Source organism: Trematomus bernacchii, unplaced genomic scaffold, assembly GCF_902827165.1.
Source record: "Trematomus bernacchii unplaced genomic scaffold, fTreBer1.1, whole genome shotgun sequence".
NCBI classification, from domain to species: Eukaryota; Metazoa; Chordata; class Actinopteri; order Perciformes; family Nototheniidae; genus Trematomus; species Trematomus bernacchii.
The window spans coordinates 7,330,920-7,351,543 of record NW_022988066.1 but is presented as its reverse complement, the minus strand read 5'-3'; the positions used below and the strand labels follow the sequence as shown (position 1 = coordinate 7,351,543).

Sequence of the window (20,624 nt, the reverse complement as noted above, 5' to 3'; positions counted from 1 at the left end):
TGACAACTCAGTAGTATGATGCATTGTTAAACAGTTTATGACAACTCAGTAGTATGGTGCATTGTTAAACAGTTTAAGAATTGTCAGTAGTAGGTGCATTGTTAAACAGTAAAGCTGTATTGTTAAACAGTTTATGAATTGTCAGTAGTATGATGCATTGTTAAACAGTTTATGAATTCAGTAGTAGGTGCATTGTTAAACAGTTTATGAATTGTAAGTAGTATGATGCATTGTTAAACAGTTTATGAATTGTCAGTAATAGGTGCATTGTTAAACAGTTTATGAATTGTCAGTAGTATGATGCATTGTTAAACAGTTTATGAATTGTCAGTAGTAGGTGCATTGTTAAACAGTTTATGCATTGTCAGTAGTATGATGCATTGTTAAACAGTTTATGAATTGTCAGTAGTAGGTGCATTGTTAAACAGTTTATGAATTGTCAGTAGTATGATGCATTGTTAAACAGTTTATGAATTCAGTAGTAGGTGCATTGTTAAACAGTTTATGAATTGTAAGTAGTATGATGCATTGTTAAACAGTTTATGAATTGTCAGTAATAGGTGCATTGTTAAACAGTTTATGAATTGTCAGTAGTATGATGCATTGTTAAACAGTTTATGAATTGTCAGTAGTAGGTGCATTGTTAAACAGTTTATGCATTGTCAGTAGTATGATGCATTGTTAAACAGTTTATGAATTGTCAGTAGTAGGTGCATTGTTAAACAGTTTATGAATTGTCAGTAGTAGCTGCATTGATAAAAACAGTGTTGCGTGTGGGCAGGGCCTCGCTCTCCGTCTCGGGTGTAGGGCGTGAGCGAGCGGCTGGTGGGCGCGCCCGCTGCGACGTTGCGGAGGCTTCAAGATGGCGGAAGCCCTGACAACTCAGGAGCAGCTGGTAAGGGTCTCTTTACGGATTTGTTGTACTCATATCCCTGCCATGTTTGTTGTGTACACATGTCACCCTTAGTTGCTTCTCCAACCGGCGATTTTTTTGCCGAGGTGATTGTCCCAGTTAACGGTGTTTTCCAGTAAACAGCCCTGGCCCGTTCGCTCCTCCCGACTGACTCCGGTGTGACTGACAGCAGTTAGCATGTGTGTTAGCACGATGGCGTTCGCTAGTAGTAGTAGGGATCAGTTAACCGGCTATATATGTCGATTACTCACACCCTTGATAACCCAGCTCTACATAGAACGCATATATATGATCATATTGCTAATGTCACCAAGCGGTACGTCGTTGACTATGGTTTGCCCCACACATGTGGCTTCTCTTGTCTTTAACGGTATCGTTAGCCATCCTGCTGCCACATGTAACGTTAACCTAGCTGCTGGCTAATGCTAATGGCTATTGTTGACTTGCAGGGAATTTCCTCGACAGCTATCTTGCTAGACGTTAAAAATAATGTTGGACCAAGTGTAAAGGTTTAACATGACTCAACACTCATTGCTTTACATGTTTAATGTCATAATGTACCATGACACAGATAAGACCGACTTAAGATCTTCATACTACGCGAGTGTTTGCTATGAGCCAACAAGCTTGCAGTGTCCTGCCTATCAGATTTACGGTCGAGAATTCACAGAAGTGATCCTCCGGTTCCTAGCATTGTTGTTGCCAACACTTTCTAGTAAAAGGGGCGGGCCTGACTTTGATGGAAAACACTAAATGTCAAGCAACAATTCTGATGACTGCTTGATTTCATAGCTACTACTTTTATCTTTTCCATGGTTACCTGATCTCTAGGATAAGTCACAGGACTCTTGAGACATTACGATGTGTTTCTTGGTTGCTAACATCACTTTCCAAGAGCCAGTAACATACATCCATTATCCGCCCTGACGACGCATGCAGTCTGTGTTGAAAACCTTTTCTAGTTCACGCTCCCAGCTGAAATCAACGACTTGTTGCCTAGAGAGCTTCCTAGTGCTAAATGTTATCTGAGATACTGATGGTAGAATACGCTGTATCCAAAGGACGCAACATAAAGTTACTCACCGAGTCATTTACATACACAAATGACACAAATTCAACATTGATTCAGGTGAAAAGTGGTGGTGCAGTTACAACTTTTGTAAGGAACAGTCACTTTCGATCACATTTGACACAATTGTTGCATAATGACATGGTAAACGAATAGTAAATACAAATTGTAGTGGTGTCAACGGCACTAAACTACCCTACGATATCATTATGTGTCTGATTTGACCCCTTGCTTCTCTGTCATGGTCCGATCCCAAGGGCCCTATCACAATTATTTGTTGATTTTTATGGACAAAATATGTTATGGCACAACATTTAATCAAACTGAGCATTGCTTTCACTTCCATGGTGTGCTACATTCATGCTATTGTTTCACATTTGTACGTCAAAGACCATTCCTTATTCATAGTGCATCTCCTATATAGCAAACTATAACTATAATTAAAATTATTACAAAACTTTTCACCCAAAATGATATCTACATAGTACTGCTTACACTTTCATCGTGTGCTACATTACTGCTAAATAACAAATCCTTGCATTCAAATAAGACCTGCAATTAATATTTTCATCAAATCTCTACTGTTCTACTCTGGACTGTAGTCACAATATTTAGGAGAGATTTCTATGTGTTATGGAGGTATTTTTAACTTCAAGCTCAAATTCCATCATGTTCATTTAATTATGGTAAGCCTTCATTTTTTTGTTTATTGTGTAGCCCTAATGGTGGGTGTTTTTTATTGCCGTATTTTTAGAGTTCTCTATGTTTGCCTCCCATCTAATCAAGAAATGGGTCAAAAGACAAGATTGCATTAGGGTTAGGGGCGAACAGTTCATAGGGTGAATCCACTTTGTCCCATGAGTAAGGAGATTCAAGTTTGGTACATAGCTGATTTGTTAATCTGTTGTTACCATGCATTGTCCTTGGCCTGGTTACATATTTGGATTCCGCTCCTTTGGGTGACATCAAGCTGACTCTTGTGTCCTGGCATTTGAGTGCTCTCATTCACATTATCTTCCTGGGGCACAGCCTGCTGAAGCCATCTGTATCACACATTTTTGTAACTTAGGCAGGGAAAAAACTTCAAAGCTGGGTGTGCTGTCTTTTCTTTGTCACGTCAGTTGTCATGCCTATTTTGTCTTATATTTTAACAGTTTCTCCCCTCTGGTTATTCCAATTCAGGACACAATACCTCATCTTTTTCCTTCCATCAATCAATCAATCATCATTTAATGTTTATTTATATAGCCCAATATCACCGTCTGTACAGAATATGATGGAATGAAATCTTCTCTCTCCTGTGTGTCCCAGGCTGTGGAGGAGTTCCTGGGTGAGGTGCGCAGCAGGGAGCAGCCTCACAGCGCTGGGCTCGTGTCCCAACCCACAGCTGTAAAGTTTCTTATGGCCCGCAAGTTTGACGTCTCCAGATCCATCGACCTCTTCCAAGCATACAAGGTATTGCACTGCATTAAATGGTGATAAAACTGAAATCAGTATTAATTTATTTGATCAGCTACAGGTAAGATATTAAATTGCAAGCTTTGTGAACTCACTTTCTCAATATTGTAATTCTGATTGGAAATAACAATACAACAATACAAATTCATCAGATTTATTTGGTGGTGTTTAAATAAATCAGGTCATATGATGCAGGGTTTACAATTTCTTTATGCTGTTCTACTGGCACCCTAAGATATGTCACTGCTCTCCACTGTAACATGTCTGCAAGTCATAACGATGTGTGAGACCACAAAGGCTTCTGTGCAGATTAAACAGGAGGTAGACAGAACGTCATGAACACCCATAACAATCAAATGCACAACAACAATCACTACCTCTGTACTGTGTTGGAAACATGTTTTGAGTGTTTCTTTATCATCAAAATTACATGAACCTTACAGAAACAATGCACCAAACAAAAAGTCTGACGGACATTTTATTTACAAGCTTAAATTGATGATATATTTTGTTGCAGTTTGTTTACATGCTTTTCTAGCTGCAAGCTAATGGCACTCGTATTCTCTCCTGTCTCCAAGAACACAAGAATCAAAGAGGGCATCATCAATATCAACCCTGACGAGGAGCCCCTACGCTCTGAGCTGCTGAGTGGCAAATTTACAGTCCTGGTGAGTCACAATTCATGATACACAGAAAATTGTGCACATGCGGGTCATTTATGGACAGTTTTGTCTTTGTGTTCAAAGTCTTTTGTGTCTCTTTATGAATGGAGATGGAGTTAAAGATGGTCTGAAACTGTATACAGTCGCAATCTGAATTTATAGCTGCACGTTCTCGCAAATCTAAGAATAGATGCGAAATGAATTTTCCATTGATTTTTGTGATAACCTGTTAATGCATCCTACCAGCCTGGCCGTGATGCAAATGGTGCCGCTCTAGCGCTCTTCACTGCTCGTCTCCATCGGCCAGACGTCACCACCCACAGAGCGGTGCTGCAGGCCATCATCTATCAGCTGGACAAAGCCATAGAGAGGTGATGCACTTTACCTCATTGTTCTGCTATACTGGAGTACTGCCTTATTTCTAAGTTACTCTCTATTATATTTTATAAAATCATATTTATTTTTTATAGCAAGCTTCTTTTGACCATCTTCCACTGTTTTAACTGGAAAATCTTGTTCATTGCTTCCCAGTTTACAAACTCAAAAAGACGGCCTCATATTTATTTACGACATGACCAACTCCAGCTATGGCAACTTTGACTATGAGCTCTGTGTCAAAATCCTCAATTTGCTCAAGGTAATTATAAGAAGCACCCTCTGTTGTTCTCGAATCTGCCTGCCTTCAAGTGCTTGTGTCAAATCAGTTCCTCCCAAACACCTTTCATCATTTTTTCTCCCTGTTATTCCTCTGTATTAGGGGGCATTTCCAGCTCGTCTGAAGTGTGTCTTCATTGTATCATCACCTCTTTGGTTCCGCGCACCTTTTGCAGTCCTCCGCTTATTTGTGCGCGAGAAGCTGAGAGAAAGGGTACGTATGGCACCTTTTTCAGTTTGACTCACAGTATAACATATTGAATATGTTGTTTGGATGTCATTTTAAATGTTTTGGTCTTCTCCATCCTCCAGGTGTGCACAGTGAAAGCTCATGAGTTGGCCGGTCACATCCCCGTCTCCTCCCTCCCTGAACACCTGGGTGGGACGTCCCAGTATAGCCACGTGGCTTGGATCCAGTCCTGCGTTAACGCACACACAAACGCAGATCAGGGTGACACACAAGAACAGGACTCCCACGACTGTGTGGGGAGCCTGCTGCGCTCCTACAGCTTAGAGTGCAGCAACACAAGCGCAGGCGCTACTCTGTCCCACACCCACATAAACACACAGCTAGGTTCCGAGCTAGCCGTGGCTAACTCTAACTGCTACGACGATACTAATGCTAACCCACACAACCACTGCGGAGTGGTGGAGGGCAGGACTCAAGGCCAGGGGCAGAACCAGCAGAGCCCTCAGTCCGCTGCAAACAGGCGGCAGGGGAACCACCAACACTGGAACGGCTCAGCAGTGAGCGGGGACAACATGGTGGTCAGCGGCTCGAGCCCCAACGCCAACATTAATGGTCGTGGCCGCCAAGCCCCTCCCCAATCAGATACACCCCCCGACACACCGCTTTCCCATAAAGATGATGGGGATGAAGTGGATGGACAGGTAGCAGACCCTGCCCAAAGCTCTCAGAACGACGATGTTAAGGAGGAGGATGACGAGGAAGAGGAAGAGGAAGAGGAGGAGGAGGAAGAGGATGATGATGGGGAGGAAGGGGAGGAGGATGATGGGGAGGATGGGGAGGAAGAGGAAGGCGTGCCCCCTTTGCCCCAGAAATCATTGCCTCGACCCCCCCACCAGCCCTCCTCCCAGTCCCCGCCCCTGTCTTCATCGTGGGGTCCTGATGAGGAGGACAGCTGCATGGAGATGTCTGTCCACATGCCGGAGCAGGGAGGCATGAATGTGCCCGATCTGGTGGAACACGTGAAGAGGAAGAAGAAGAAGGGGATTTATCAGGAGTACGAGGAGATACGAAAGGAGCCCCCAGCAGGCACCTTTGACTACTCCAAGTAAGAGATAAGAATATGTTATCCATTGGTCTCATTTGTCTTGATTCTGTGTGCTTCTGTCTCTCTCAACCAAGGGGGAAATAGGTAAAAGATAACATTTTAATATTGAATTCCTCACATTGTATTCTGCCTTAACAGAAAACTGGCAAATCAGATAAAGAACAGGTACAGCGATGTTCTCTGCCTGGACCAGTCACGGGTGCGACTCTGCGAGCTCTGTGATGACGAAGATGAGGTAATCATTTATTCACTAAACTTCAACTCTCTCTCTCTTAGCTTTAAAAAATACAAAAAATTGAACCAAAAGTTTGATCTATTTCTTTTTATGTCTTCATATGTTTTATGTGTGATTGGAAGGCTGAATGCTCGTTGTTTGCCACCTTGGCTTCGGAATATATGGTTATAATGACCAAAACTATGAAGTTAAATTGGTTGTAATTTATTATAGTCATTATAATAACTTTTTTATGTGACTCCAGTCTACCGTTTAAACCATTAACTGCAATTATCTGGCCTAAAAATAAACCAAAGTTAAATGTAAAAGTAGATTCTAACAGCAGGGAGTCTCACCACGTTTCTGCTGTGTTTTTCAGACACCAGACTACATAAATGCCAGTTTCATGGATGGGTACAAGAGGACCAACGCCTACATCGCAACTCAGGGTGAGCACTTTACTCTGCCATTTACACTTTTTGTTTTGCTCCAACGCAACTCAGTCCTCCCGCAGACCTCAGTGGGACCATGACCTGACAGATTTTGTGTCCTTCAGGTCCTTTGCCAAAAACTTTTGGTGACTTCTGGCGCATGGTCTGGGAACAGATGGTACTTATCATCGTCATGACTACCAGGTGAGAATTATTTTACATCTTAGTTTGGAAGTAAATTGTGTGTAAAGGATTTGCAAAAGCTGTGTGTATTAGGGCTGTTTATTGTCAAAAACCAGGGGATACGATGCCTAAACGATCATGCTACAGGGGTGACTATTCAATATATTGCCATATCTTAAGCAACAAGATATATCACATCAACACAAAGTCAACAACTGAGTTCCTTTGCATGAAAACTATTAATAAAAAATTGATACAGTATCACAAACATACTATCGTGAAACTCCCCTACATCCTTACTTTGTGTACAAAGTGGTAGTCCTAGTAACAGCATATCCTTGATGGGCTGATGATGAGCTAAAGAGATGTGTAACTGTGTCTCAGGGTGGTGGAGCGCGGGCGTGTTAAGTGTGGTCAGTACTGGCCTCTGGAGGATGGAAGGACTGAGCAGCACGGATACTTCCTGGTCAGGAACACACACGTCCAGGTGTTTCAGGACTTCAAACTCTCTCATCTTGAACTTTACAACACACAGGTACGTCATGCTGACAGCATTTGTACTTGTAGTAGTAGATCAATTCTTAATTATGTTCATTGGAAAAAATGTCCTTAAATAGCCTCACATGTATATAAAGATCTAATCAAAGATAACTCGATATGACACAGCTGCATTTAGTTTGTGGAATTCCTGTCAGTGCTATCTCCTACATTTTTTTTGTATATATTACCGTTTCATTTTATTTCACAATCATACTTGACATGGATACTGGCCTACAGGCTTGTACATGCTATTTGTCTGATATCTTTCTGTCTTTTTCTGTGGTCCTTTATGGCTTTTCTTCAGTCTGGGGAGCGACGGGAGGTGTGCCACTACCTCTATGTCAGCTGGCCAGACTTTGGGGTCCCCAAATGTGCTACAGCCATGTTGGACTTCCGTGAGCATGTCCTGAGGAGGAGGGAGGCTGCGGTCCAGAGCCTGGGCTCCAGCTGGACGGGCCCTCCAGGGGGCCCCCCTGTGGTTGTGCACTGCAGTGCCGGCATTGGCCGCACAGGTAAAGTGATATCTTCACTATCCTGTGTTTCACTCTCGTTGCTGTTGCTGCTTTGACACTTGAGTTTTCCAAACCGGGATTAGAAACAGGATTGTCTTATTTTCATAATCATAGACCAGAACTTCTAGTATTATAAATATACTTTTTCATACTTTTTTTTTTGTACACTTTAATTGATCTACGATACGGTCATACTTTATTGTCAGATCAAGTCTGACATTTTTCTTGCATCACAGCAGCTCCATTTGCAACATCAAACAAGGATAACAATTAAACCTATATGTTTATGCTGAGACATTGTTCCTTTTGAGTAATGTGTGGCTTTATGTTGGCCTACAGTGTTGGTGTAACTGTAAAACAAAACAATTTAGTAAGACGAGTTTTCAAAGATATTTTTCAATTCTAACTACTACATAAGTCTCAGTATACTTGGACACTTTCTTTGTAAACGTCTAGCTTAAAAAACATTTGTTTCATTTACCAAAACAGCTAAAGTTTGAAAATATCAAGTAATTGTACTTTAGCATCTAAAATGGATCCAAGAATTGTTACATTTGTGAAAAAATGATTTTATCTTCCCCAAAATTCAATAAAATCTCTCAGTACATTTTTTGCACTGAGAGATGTTTTTTTTCTGTGATATGTTGAGTCTTTTTTATAACGTGCCAAGTATGTGTATGCAATTTGGTAACTTGTTTTGTTCACCTTTTCATCCTCTCTTTATCCATCTCCCCTCCCTGACAGGCACGTTCTGTACACTGGACATCTGCCTGTCCCGGCTGGAGGACATCGGCTCAGTGGACATCCGTCAGACGGTGCGACGGATGCGCACACAGAGGGCTTTCAGCATCCAGACCTGGGACCAGTACTACTTCTGCTACACAGCAGTCATCGAGTATGCCCAGCGCAATGGAAAACTGAGCCCAGTGCAGTGGTCCGACTCAGACCTAGAGACTGACAGCGAGTGAGGGACACACGTAGAATACAACGAGTGGGATAGCCAACATAAGCCGAAATCATAGGAACGAAAGAATGAAGATCCAGAGGAGAAGAGCGAGAAAATAAAAAAAAGACTGATGATGGATTTCTAGTTTCGGCTCTCAATGTAAAGATTCAGACTCCCACAGCTGCTCTTCCTTCGCATGAATTGATAGACGGAGGAGGTGGAGAGCTGGAGATATAACATGCAGGGAGTGGAGACCGTGCATTGCGTCACCGATGAAGCAAGCTGTCCTGCCAATTTCCGAGCCCCTTTTTATTTAGCAAACTGCGAGGGGACTTGGCCTGCCCTGAACCTGTCTTGTTGACAAGAGAGTTGTACGAGTTGTAGCATTTTTTTATATTGACTTGCACATGAGGAATGACAAACTTGAAATCTTTCCCTTGAAGCCCTCCAAACCCCAGTCTTGTTCTTTTTTTATTTTATTTCATCCTTTTCAACCCTGAACAACTCTGTGATGACAGAGGAAATGTGAAGGGTGTAAAAAGGTGAAACTTGAAAACCTTTTTTTTTTTTTTTTCAGAGGAAATGCTTGTGTGAGCAAATGGTCGTAAGCGACAGTAGATCAGTGTGTGAGCCATTTAGTCCGTTTCCGTTTTTTTTTTTTTTTCATGTCCTTTTTTTTCTATGGTGCATTTTCTACTTGTGTTTCATATTTGTGCATATGTAGACTCACTTTTCAAAGCCAAAGTCCTCACCCTGAATGCTTGGATGTACTCCTTACTGAGATATTATAGACTGAAGCCCATGTATATTCTTGTAACATACATTTATACATTATTGTGCATAATAACAACCTCTAAAAGAAGAGCAAAAAAAGCCTTGTTTAATACAAATTGACTTAACCATCAGAATAAATATCTATGTAGCGAGCCAGGCTATGACAAAATACAGAAAAGAGTTCCGTTATCAAAAATGATATCATATTGCAAATCTGTGGGATTTATCAGGTCTTACATCATCTTTACTGTTGGAGCGTTCTGATTGGACGGTCTTAAGTAATTTGGCCTTAACTTGATTCACTGCCTCGTCATTCTCAGACCGAAACCATATCTGAAACTGTAAACTTTAATTTCCCCTTTTGTTCTTTCCCTTTTTAAATCTTACTCCCTTAATACCACAACTGTTGTTTTTAATTCTCGGGGCATATTCTGCCTCAGATAATTGTGCCTTCAAGTTTCCTTGGCTTAATGTCTCGCTAGTATAGTAATAACACCCAAACGAGTGCACTTGAATAGTACACGTTGACTATGTTCCAGACAGGACACCCACATTTTGCCTATAGTCCTGTACATAGTACACTACTTGTGAATAACGGGAGAGTAGTGAGTAACCTGGGACTAAGCTCTGGTTTGAGACATGGCTATTCTCTTATCATTTGACCTCAGGGGGTAATTCTAGTGTTTTTGCCTAGTGTCAAAGATCCATTTCTGGGTTTGCCTCTGGTAAATTATCATTTAAGAAAAAAAAGTATATCAACTTTATTTTGTATTTTTTACTGTATTGTATCCTACTATATTTATGTCTTTGTAAAACTTCTACAATATTGAAATCAGTGAATGTTGGTACGAGGCTACAAAGAAAAACAGAGTAGTTAAAGCATTTGATAAGCTGAACAAATCAGGTGGGGAGTGAAATATATTTTTTGTTTTTCACAATGAGATTTTGGTGGAAAGTGTCACTTGCCATTGTATTTTCAGAACTGACTTGTATAAATAGTGATTGTTCAATTCTAGGAAAATAGAGGGGGGGGGGGGGTCAGGGGAAGCTAACAAGTATGTTTTTAGACAGCTTATTGTTAAACTCAATAACAATTACATTAACTTCTTTTTCGTCTGGTACCCAATGCCAAGGACAAGACAAAAGAGAGCTACCAAGACAACAAAAAGAGCAAAAAAAATACTAGCAGCTGCCATTTTTGTTCACAGAAGTCCAGCCTGGTGTCTGAGTACAAAAATATATTTATAAAGGGTAAAGGTGTATCAGCATGGAAAGCGAGCCTTGAATGTTTTCTGGATAATGGAGTCCGAGCAATTAAGTCAGACAGACGGTGATATTGTTGGTGAATGTGGACCCTGCATCCCTCAATACCAAAGGCCCAGGCTCACCCTAAAGAATCTTTCCTATCACACAGCAACAAGTGCAAACAAGCATGGACCTACCAATGCAGCCTTGCATCCACGGACACAAAGACTGGAGCACCTCGGGAACATTACTAAAGATTTGAAGATACAAAATGGGAGATTGTGTGTGTAAAAGACTGGTTCCAATGCTACAATAATTAGTTGTATGAGAAACAGAGAATGCAACATGCGTTTGTCATTGGTGTTCATTTAATGTTTTCTTATGTGCTTTACGTTCTCGTGAATTATGGCCTTTTACATGTCAGCCCGGCTGTCCCATTAAAGCAACGGTATTACTATCTTGAATGAGTACAAGGTTTATGTGATCTATTTCCCACTGGATAGAGTTGTGCATACATTATTATTACATGTCACTTGTTAGATGCTTTTATACATAAAATACACCATGTTTTCAGTGAATATTTCCCCATAAAATCTTCACTTTCCATTCAATGTTGATGTTTAAAAAAGCATTTCTCAGTTTTCCTCACCCCAATTTTAAAAGCAGCCAGCTTTAGGCCTATAGATATAGGTTTAGGAAAGTACATTTTTGCTCCATAACGATGTTTTCTGGCCATAAATTACTAGTTGCTTAATAAAATTACGTTTTTGTATATAAAAAGTAAACATTTATATAGTTTAAAGTATATAAATGTAGTTATTTCACTGCATTGTTTCCTTACATATCTCATTAAAAACAGGACTTTTGTACTGGGTGTAAAATTTGACATTGCTTGTCTTAGAATAGAAATATTCAAAAGCTTCTTTTAGTCCAGCAAGTTTAATTTTAGCGTCAGATGTCATAGTTTTTTATTTTAATTCTATCACACAGTTTTTCTGGAAATTGAGGATTTTGTCCCCCATCACTTATACAGGAAACATAACAAAAAGGATATTTAAAAAGCCAATATGAATGATTAGAATGCCACATCTTGCAAAGTAAACACATTTGAAGAATGTGGTTTGTGATTCAGATCATCTCCATAATGTGATGGGATCTTCCATGGCTCATGCTTCATCCTTCCACCAAGTTTCTATTATAACAAACAACAGCTAAGTAAAAAAAAAAGTTAAACAGCCTTTTTTAAGAATAAATATACAAGTTCTTATATTTTACCAGTTAAAAGTTACACTGAGAATGAAAACACTCTAAAACTACATTTTGTGTGTGTGTCTGTAAATTGATATTATTCTTCATGTGGTTTGGTGTGATGATGAAACAGTCTCAGTCGCAGCATTATCTGCGGATGTGGTTCCTCTGAAATGAGTTGGGGTATGTTTTGAGGGAACGGGAGCAGGAGGCGCAGCAGACACTTCTGTAGTAAGGGTACACACAGAGACGAGCCTGGACCACCACCACACAGTTATGATACTGGTCGCTGCAGGATGGATCTGTTAAAGGGAAGGAGGCACAAGTTAGTGCAAATGTCCTTATTCCATTCAGTTGTATCCTCTACAACAGGGGTGTCCAAACCTTTTTCACCGAGGGCCACATACAGGAAAATATACGAAGGGCTGGGCCACTAACTAGAGGTATATCGCCTCATAAGTTAAGGTATAAGTTAGCAAAATCAATCAAATGTAGGTAAATTATGCTTGTGAGTGGTGGCAGCTCATCCCTTAAAGCAGAAGCCTCAGATTGATTATAATAAGGACAAATAGGAAGGGTGTATTTCAAGCTTGTTATGTAAACAAGTCATTGGGCTTTTTTCTTATCAACTAAGATATGTTAGAAAATGTTTCCAACTTTAATTGACTGAATTTATTTGAAAAGTGGTCTTAACACATGAATACTACTGTGTAATATAAGTTTACATGTATAGTTAAGAAGTACAATATAAGACAAGTACAAGTTTCATTTGTGGGCCATATTTCATTATACTTTTTGAAATCGCTGAGGGCCGATTTAAAATGGCCCGCGGGCCGCATTTGGCCCCCAGGCCGTAGTTTGGACACCCCTGCTCTACAATATGAGTCTCAAGGCAGTACCTAAGCCCTCAAAGTGGAGTCAAAGTCATTCTAAACCATTTTTTATCGCCATGTTTTTTTTCAACCGCTCAATTCTTCCTCCATATGAACATCTTCAAGGTAACATTGACAGCATCACAGAGAAATCTCACTCCAAACAGGTCCTCTCTGACCCTCGTGTGCACTCTGACCCAGCTGCACTGACAGTGGGCACAGGAGGGTAGTACAACACTGGCTGACAGACTCACTTATCTCAGCTACACAGGGATGTTTGTTGCACTCTTCTCGGCTTTCTGGGGTCAAAGTCGGGTCACAGCGGTCGCTTGGGGAAATGTTGTCGGCAAGACAGCGCACCTCACGCACACGGTAGCCCGTGTTGCAGGAGCGTGAACACTGAGGTGTTAGAAAGAGAGAGTGAAGACAGAGAGGAAGAGTCGCACATACAGTACAGTATACATCATTTGATTGGAGTCCTAAATATGGACACCACTTAGTCGTCACAACTAAATCCATCACCTTTTGAACTAATTCTAAAGAAGTTGTGATATCTGGCCATGCAAATACATTTGAGAAAAATTGCAAAGTTGGTTCTTATTAAACTGAATGTGACAAAAGAAGGGAGCCACATCTGAATGGCTTGTTGAATCCCTTGTGTTTTCAATAAGGAAGCTCACAAAAAACCTACTGGAATTTCCTATTTGTATGTTTATGGGTTGGTAGGCACTACAGATACCAAAATGTACAGTATATGCACCAGTACTGAAAAAGTGAGTTTCTTGTGATACAGTATGTCCCCTTTAAAGATGACATTCATAAATCTCATCAGCATACTGTCTGTCCTGGTGACTCTAGATAATAAACAGACAGTTTTGAACACTATAAAGACTTTATAAAAAAATATATACCCTCTGAAACTGTTAAGGTCAAGACCTTTTGAATAATACTTAAAGGACCTGATGGTGATTTGATCTGATCACAAATGTTGTTTGAACATTTAATGTTTAATTGACACAACCAAGTGTCCCAACTATTGACTATGGCTCTGACTGATACCACATGAGGGGCATTGTCTTGCATAGTGGAAGAAGGGAAGACTTTGAGACACTTACCACGCTCCACTCTGTGACGTACCACTGGACACCGCATGGCTTCAGTCTGCAGGGCTGAGCTGTGATTGGCTGAGAGAGACTGGAACATTTGAACTGGTCCACAACCTCCATACGACCATCGTCGTTGAAAATACAAGCCACACTCCGGGACTGTGTGCCATTCCCGCACTCTGCAGAACACTTCACATCACACACACACACACACACACACACACACACACACACACACACACACACACACACACACACACACACACACACACACACACACACACACACACACACACACACACACACAAGAGGAAAAGGTAAAGGTTCAAATGTGTTATGTTTTCAGCTGTATGTGTCTGTGTTCATGTCAATTACCTGACCCCAGGGTCCGGTGTACCACTCCAGGCTGTTCTTGCAGGGGCCTGAGTCACATGATTTAAATTCTGCTGGGCGTTCCCCCTCGCAGCTGTCCAATGGCAGATCAGTCACATGATCCATCAGACACACTGTGGTCCGTGTTTGATTGCCTTGTCCACACTCTGTTGAACACTGAAAAAACATTACACTCACATAAACTTTTAATCGAAGTAACTTAGTTCTTACCTTCTTTCCCTTATTCCCTGTTGTGTCCCATCCTCCTCCCACACACACACACACACACACACACACACACACACACACACACACACACACACACACACACACACACACACACACACACACACACACACACACACACACACACACCACACACACACACACACACACACACACCACACACACACACACACACACACACACACTCTAACTTGTTTCTGTTACCCGTTGGCTCCAGAGGGAGGTGAACCAGCTGCGTGCACAGGCTCCCATGTCACAGTTCTGCAGAGTGTCTGGTCTTAGGTTCATGTTGCACTCTTCATCCTCCTCCACCTCACCCTGGTTGCTCACACACACCACCTCCCTGCTGCGCTGGCCCACTCCACATGGTACTGAACACTGGGGGACAGAAGGTGGAAGAGAGAAAGGGGTAGATGTTTCATTATCAGAATGCTAAATAGTGTGTCTTTTTAAATGCCTGTTTAATGACTGTAGACATGCAACTATAGCTCACATATTGTTTAGCTTTTTTGGGGGTATAGACATTTTAGAATTCCCTAGGACCAAAGAATTGTGTCCATTCAGTTTGGAAGGACTTGCTCTTTATCTGTTTTATTTGTTCTATTTCCTATATATATATGTTGCACTGTTGGAGGAGCCTGTGACTTAAGTTTTTCATTGCCATATCTGCACTGTGAATCTTGAATCTTCGTTACTGAATATTACAATTTTAAATAACTTTATAACTAGTCTGTACTCCACTATATTTCAGAAGTGTACTTTATTGCTCTTCACAATTACAGTTGTACGTTACTGTGCAGATTCAGATATAATGTACAAATCATATTATAATTGAATGAAATATGTATTGTTATTGTTACATAGGTATTGTTCTCACCGAGCTCCACTCAGATCGTATCTCCCACTGGCTGCAAATCTTCAGCTGGCATGTAGACTTGGTCACCGGCCTATCAGACGTCCCACACAGTTCCTGTGCCGCTGTAACCGATGTCTCCGTCCCATTGGCGTGAACATGAGTGACCTGGCTACAGATGACCTGGCGGTGCTGAGTGCCAGGCCCACACCTCCTGCTGCACTCTGACCACTCCCCCAGGTCAAAGCTGTCAGCAAAAACAAAGGATGAGTGGGAGAAAATCAAGAGCAGTTTGCAGTCTGTCACAAAATATGTGGTTACACACTGAGACTTACATTTAGCATGATCTTCTTCAAGTCCCAGCTCAATGTCCTTAATTTTACCAACGTAGTCTCCTCAAAGGAGATCATAATTGAACAAAAGCAAATAAAGCCAATTTGTGGTGCACTAGTATAGATGTTTCTCCTCATCCTTTTCACTTCTAACGTTTAATTTCTGCAATCCTCTGCTGCTTTTTTCCCAATAGAAACAAATATTTCAGACTCACAGCTAACATACACTTACACCCTGCTAGATCGTAGCACAGTAAGATCTGTTGTGAGTTACCAAGACAGGAAAACCAAAGCCACACCAAAGAGAGTCAGTGTGATTGACTCTGACGGGTAACTGACTCATGACTTGAATGTGTGTGAATGATGAAGGCTTCACGCTGAGAGACACTACACCATGTGTTTGTGTGTGTGTGTGTGTGTGTGTGTTTTTGTGCGTGTGTGCGTGCGTGTGTGTGTGTGTGTGTGTGTGTGTGTGTGTGCGTGCGTGCGTGCGTGCGTGTGTGTGTGTGCAGCTCACTATGCAGGACAGGACTGCATGTTGCACTCTTCTCCCTTGTTTTTTGGTTCAAGCGCAGGGTCACAGAGGTCAGCAGGAACAGTCGTCTGGGAATCTTTCTCAACACACTCCCAGAGTACCTGACGCCTGCCTGCGCAAACAAACACACACACACACATACACACACACCCACACACACATACACGCACACACACACACACACACACACACACACACACACACAAACACACACACACAGAAAAAAGACTAAGCAAGTGAATGTGTACACATTTTGCCAAACATTAGGTCATTTCCATTAGAAATAATGATACAAAGTATGTAGTTTGCGTAGGTACTGTTAATAGTTCAAGCTGTCATTAACTGTAAGTCTGTCATATTTGATTTTCTAACATCTTATTATCAAAAGAAGAATGTTCCATAGAGCATGGGTATCATTCACAAAAGAGAGATAGAGATTTGGAAAGTTTTATTTAAATGTGTGGTCGCCCTTTCTTTGAAATACGTGTGTTTCCTCACCAGTCCCACAGGTAGTGCTGCACTCCATCCGCCCACTGTTTGTCCAGGTGTAGGTGGGTTGGGGTTTCACGCTGGGCTCAGGGGGAATCTGGTTAGGATGGGGTTTCTCTTTGATGATGTCATTGTTAGTGACCTCGCCTTGGTGCTCCTTCTCCCCTGGTTGGGTTGGGCCCACTGTCTCAGCTACAAGAGTAGAGACAGTTTGAGGTTGAAGCCCTAATTTGTCAGGCAAGTAATGGACGAAAGGTCAACAAAACGTTTTAAGAAGTTGAATAGATAGAAATAGGATATGATGCCTTAAATGAAATATCATATTGTTAAAGACCCAGTTTATCCATGATATCCAACACAGAGGATTTCAATAATTTTGCCAAATTAGAGCTTCTTCTCAGGTCTGTGCATGCAAGTGTGGTTGATTGATTGACATCTCCCTCACACTGCTGTTTGCATTGGTACACTGTTTTGGTTGGGTAAAGTTACTCCATTATCGCTCTTATAATTAGATTAAGTGCATACTGTAGGGAGTCATTTTAGACATAGCCATGGAGTCTGGTAAGATCTTGTAATTCCGAGCATTAGTCCAGCATCAGCCAGAATAGAGGTCTAATCAGCAACAGTATAAACAGGGGGCTTAAAGCATAGGTGTTTTTGAGAACTCTTGTACTTAAATCAATATTCATCAGCATCAAAAGGCATACATTAAATTAAGCAACATCTCAAATATACAGTATTTAATGAAGGTTTAATATTAGTTATTGAAATGAAATCAGGCTCAAGTAACTGATTCATATCTCAGTGTGCGGTAAAGAGCTCTGTGCCAGAACAACGTTTGGCTGCCTGCCTGTTTCAAATGTTATCTAAATCCTAATCAAATTTTCGAAAAGACAATTTTGCGGAAAATGATACATATTGGTGTTACCCTGAAATTTGAACTAAACAACCACACACTCTGCCCTGTTCATGCAGAAACAAATCTGTTCTGTGTTATGCTCCCTGAGGGCAAACCAGAATATTCAGTATGAGGAATTGGACACTGTTGTTATTTAGGCTCACTCCAATATGGTTTTAAGTGTGTGTTAGTGTATGCACTCACCCAAGGGCAGAATAGTAGCAGGTGTGGTCTGCTCAGGAGTGGGGGTTGTGCTTTGTAATGGCACAATGTATTCATAGTATACTCTCGGACCTGGTTGCTGGTAGATTATCTGTGTGAAAGAGAAAGTGATGATGATGTATTGTACAGCATTGTAGTACAAGTAGTTTTGTTTGTGTTAGTGCATTTGAATGCACTAACACAAAGGCAGCTCTCATAGTGTGTTTTAGTTTGTGTCTCACATAAACATGCAGGTCTTCAGACAGTGGCCCGGGTGAAGTAATGGACTCTCCATTGCGAGAGCGGATTTCATTGGGCCGTTTGTACGTCAGCTCCGTTCCTACAACGGTGAAGATCCCCGGCCTGTCAATCACCCAGTTGCCGTTGATGATGGAGACACCACTTTGTGTCTGCAGAGCTGGAGGAAAACGCCATATTCATCCTACACTTTGTCATCAAAAATATGTCTTCCATTTTTGTGTGCGTGTGTGTGTGTGTGTGTGTGTGTGTGTGTGTGTGTGTGTGTGTGTGTGTGTGTGTGTGTGTGTGTGTGTGTGTGTGTGTGTGTGTGTGTGTGTGTGTGTGTGTGTGTACCCAGGTAGTTTCGGCTCTTTATTGTCTCCTGTATGCTGATGTTGCATGCTCCTGCAGGAATCTCTGTTATTTTATGGTAGCCAACACGAAGGAAGGTCCTGGAGAAATGTCCCTTCACCACCTCAAAACCCTGCCAACACACATGTTCACACATTTTAGTGCACAAAAAGCCACAGGTACAAACACTGTATGTGCCCACTCATCTGCAGACTCGCTGCATGCTAGCTCACCTCTACCAAGGTTTCACCATCACTGGCATGTGTTGGAATAGTATAATCATAAATTCCGCTGGATCACATTGCACTTTTTTCTCTCATTTTCACTAATCCATTTTACTTTAGTACCCCTCTTTCTGGAAATCCCTAAGCTCACTCAGTCCAGACCAACATTTGGTTCGAGTTGAAGCCTTGTTGGTCTCCCTCTCCCCTCCCCGTGTACAAATCTCTATTTTACTAGTTTAACTCTTATGTTGTTTTTCGTGTCATGTCTATCTGGTCCTTCTGGTTTTTATTGTTTTATTCACAATCCTGAAAAAACTGGATCTGTTAGTGATTAGTTATCCTTAGTGACAAAAACACAGATAATATAAAACATGCCATGTCATGCAGTTATTCCCCTGATTCTGATAAATAATTGTAGCTGTGGTATGCATAAGCAAAACAACTTCAAATAAGCTTAAGTTATATTGGGTAAAGTTAAAAATGTCCTTCATAAATAAGAAAACAAGGATCTCACAAATAATATATTTTGTGCCAAAATTCACTTACAAAAGTATTAGAAAGCATAACATTGCATAACATTTTAGCTATGATAATAATTGTTATAGTTTTTCCATGGCCATCTGGATATCCTACCTTCAGAGGGAGTGGACTGGCTTTGGAATCCCAGGGAATAGCACTCGAGGGTGGGTAGAAAAGACAGATGAAGGGAAGGAGAAGCAGAGCTCGACCCTGCTGTAGGGGCAGGAGCTGCTGCCACAATCCAGCCATGGATAGACTGAGGGAGGAGGACACTCACACACACAAACATATGTTTAATGGGAGTGTGTGTGTGTTTGTGAGCTGGGGTTGGCTTGAGAGGTGGGAGGGAAAAAAGACAGCGTTTTGAGGGGTGTAAGGAGAAGTGTTGAGAGAAAGTGTTTGGAAATTGTATGCACGTTTTAAAAAGTTGTTGCTAGTTTAAATCACACCCATTTTGCACCTCAGTAAGAATGTCTTGACAGCTCATGATGAGTGTTTATGATTTGATGACAGACTCCTGTAGTGTATCCTCAAGCCAAAAACAATATCTCTTCCCATAAATTGTCATGCAAGAATATGAGGTTTTAGAAACACATCACTCTGGATAGACCTTCTTCTTGTTTTCACTGTAAAAGCCTTTTCTTGTTCAGAGATATGCCCTTTTTTCTTCGTTTCACTGCTGAGAGGAAAGATTTAACATAAAAATACCACAGTAAGTGTGTGTGTGTGTGTGTGTGTGTGTGTGTGGTGTGTGTGTGTGTGTGTGTGTGTGTGTGTGTGTGTGTGTGTGTGTGTGTGTGTGTGTGTGTGTGTGTGTGTGGGTGTGTGATATCCAATGTCAATAGCTAAATCCAAATGTAATTGCACCAAAAGCTGCAAAATATGATATATCTTTAGAGAATATTGTAGTAACCTGTACGCATGTAAGTCTATGATTGTACATGTCACTGCCGATATGTTTGTTAAAGAGTTACTGTGTCTCAATGCTCGCAGTGTGTGTGTGCGTGTGTGTATGGTGTGTGTGTGTGTGTGTGTGTATAATCAGACATGGCAGCTATTAAGCTGTCACAGTGGAAAACTGAATTTGGCTCCCGTCTTGGACAGAGTTCACAGTATTCCCTGAAAGACTTTTGAGAATGCTTGTGTCATAGCTCAGTGACTGCTGGTTATTCACTGCAGGAGACCAGCGTCTTAGATCAGGCTGTCTGCCAGAAAGGGGGAGAATACAACATTTGGATTGGA

At 41.3% G+C, this 20,624-nt stretch overlaps 2 protein-coding genes across 3 annotated transcripts; one reads left to right on the top strand and one right to left on the bottom strand.

Moving 5' to 3' along the window:
• The first annotated feature begins 796 nt into the window (after positions 1 to 796).
• ptpn9b (protein tyrosine phosphatase non-receptor type 9b) lies at positions 797 to 11,360 on the top strand. The gene is made up of 13 exons (XM_034120837.1): positions 797 to 895; positions 3,294 to 3,437; positions 4,019 to 4,108; positions 4,349 to 4,473; positions 4,634 to 4,739; positions 4,860 to 4,970; positions 5,069 to 6,051; positions 6,190 to 6,286; positions 6,645 to 6,714; positions 6,822 to 6,900; positions 7,264 to 7,414; positions 7,724 to 7,931; positions 8,676 to 11,360. Exons 1-13 carry the CDS (start codon positions 863 to 865, stop codon positions 8,897 to 8,899), a joined length of 2,421 nt encoding a protein of 806 aa, XP_033976728.1. The 5' UTR covers positions 797 to 862; the 3' UTR covers positions 8,900 to 11,360.
• adamtsl7 (ADAMTS-like 7) lies at positions 9,488 to 19,755 on the bottom strand. 2 transcript variants are annotated; one of them, XM_034120838.1, is made up of 12 exons: positions 19,497 to 19,755; positions 18,643 to 18,772; positions 18,291 to 18,466; positions 18,052 to 18,160; positions 16,959 to 17,174; positions 16,443 to 16,572; positions 15,618 to 15,840; positions 14,945 to 15,118; positions 14,498 to 14,671; positions 14,132 to 14,311; positions 13,271 to 13,415; positions 9,488 to 12,446 (listed from the first exon to the last, which is right to left on the bottom strand). In XM_034120838.1, exons 1-12 carry the CDS (start codon positions 19,629 to 19,631, stop codon positions 12,292 to 12,294), a joined length of 1,947 nt encoding a protein of 648 aa, XP_033976729.1. In that variant the 5' UTR covers positions 19,632 to 19,755; the 3' UTR covers positions 9,488 to 12,291. The 2 variants fall into 2 exon arrangements, with proteins under 2 accessions (XP_033976729.1, XP_033976730.1); XM_034120839.1 differs by having other exon boundaries at positions 16,959 to 17,141.
• Positions 19,756 to 20,624: the final 869 nt, after the last annotated feature.

Bases quoted from the DNA above. Each gene is read 5' to 3' on its own strand.
- adamtsl7 (XM_034120838.1), bottom strand. From the start codon at position 19,631: ATGGCTGGATTGTGGCAGCAGCTCCTGCCCCTACAGCAGGGTCGAGCT. The intron at 15,841-16,442 runs GTGAGCTGCACA...TTTTGCTGACAG, and splicing joins ATGCAGTCCTGTCCTGCATA to CTTTGACCTGGGGGAGTGGT. The intron at 14,672-14,944 runs GTAACAGAAACA...ATGTTTTTTCAG, and splicing joins CCTCCCTCTGGAGCCAACGG to TGTTCAACAGAGTGTGGACA.
- ptpn9b (XM_034120837.1), top strand. From the start codon at position 863: ATGGCGGAAGCCCTGACAACTCAGGAGCAGCTG. The intron at 3,438-4,018 runs GTATTGCACTGC...CCTGTCTCCAAG, and splicing joins ACCTCTTCCAAGCATACAAG to AACACAAGAATCAAAGAGGG. The intron at 6,901-7,263 runs GTGAGAATTATT...ACTGTGTCTCAG, and splicing joins ATCATCGTCATGACTACCAG to GGTGGTGGAGCGCGGGCGTG.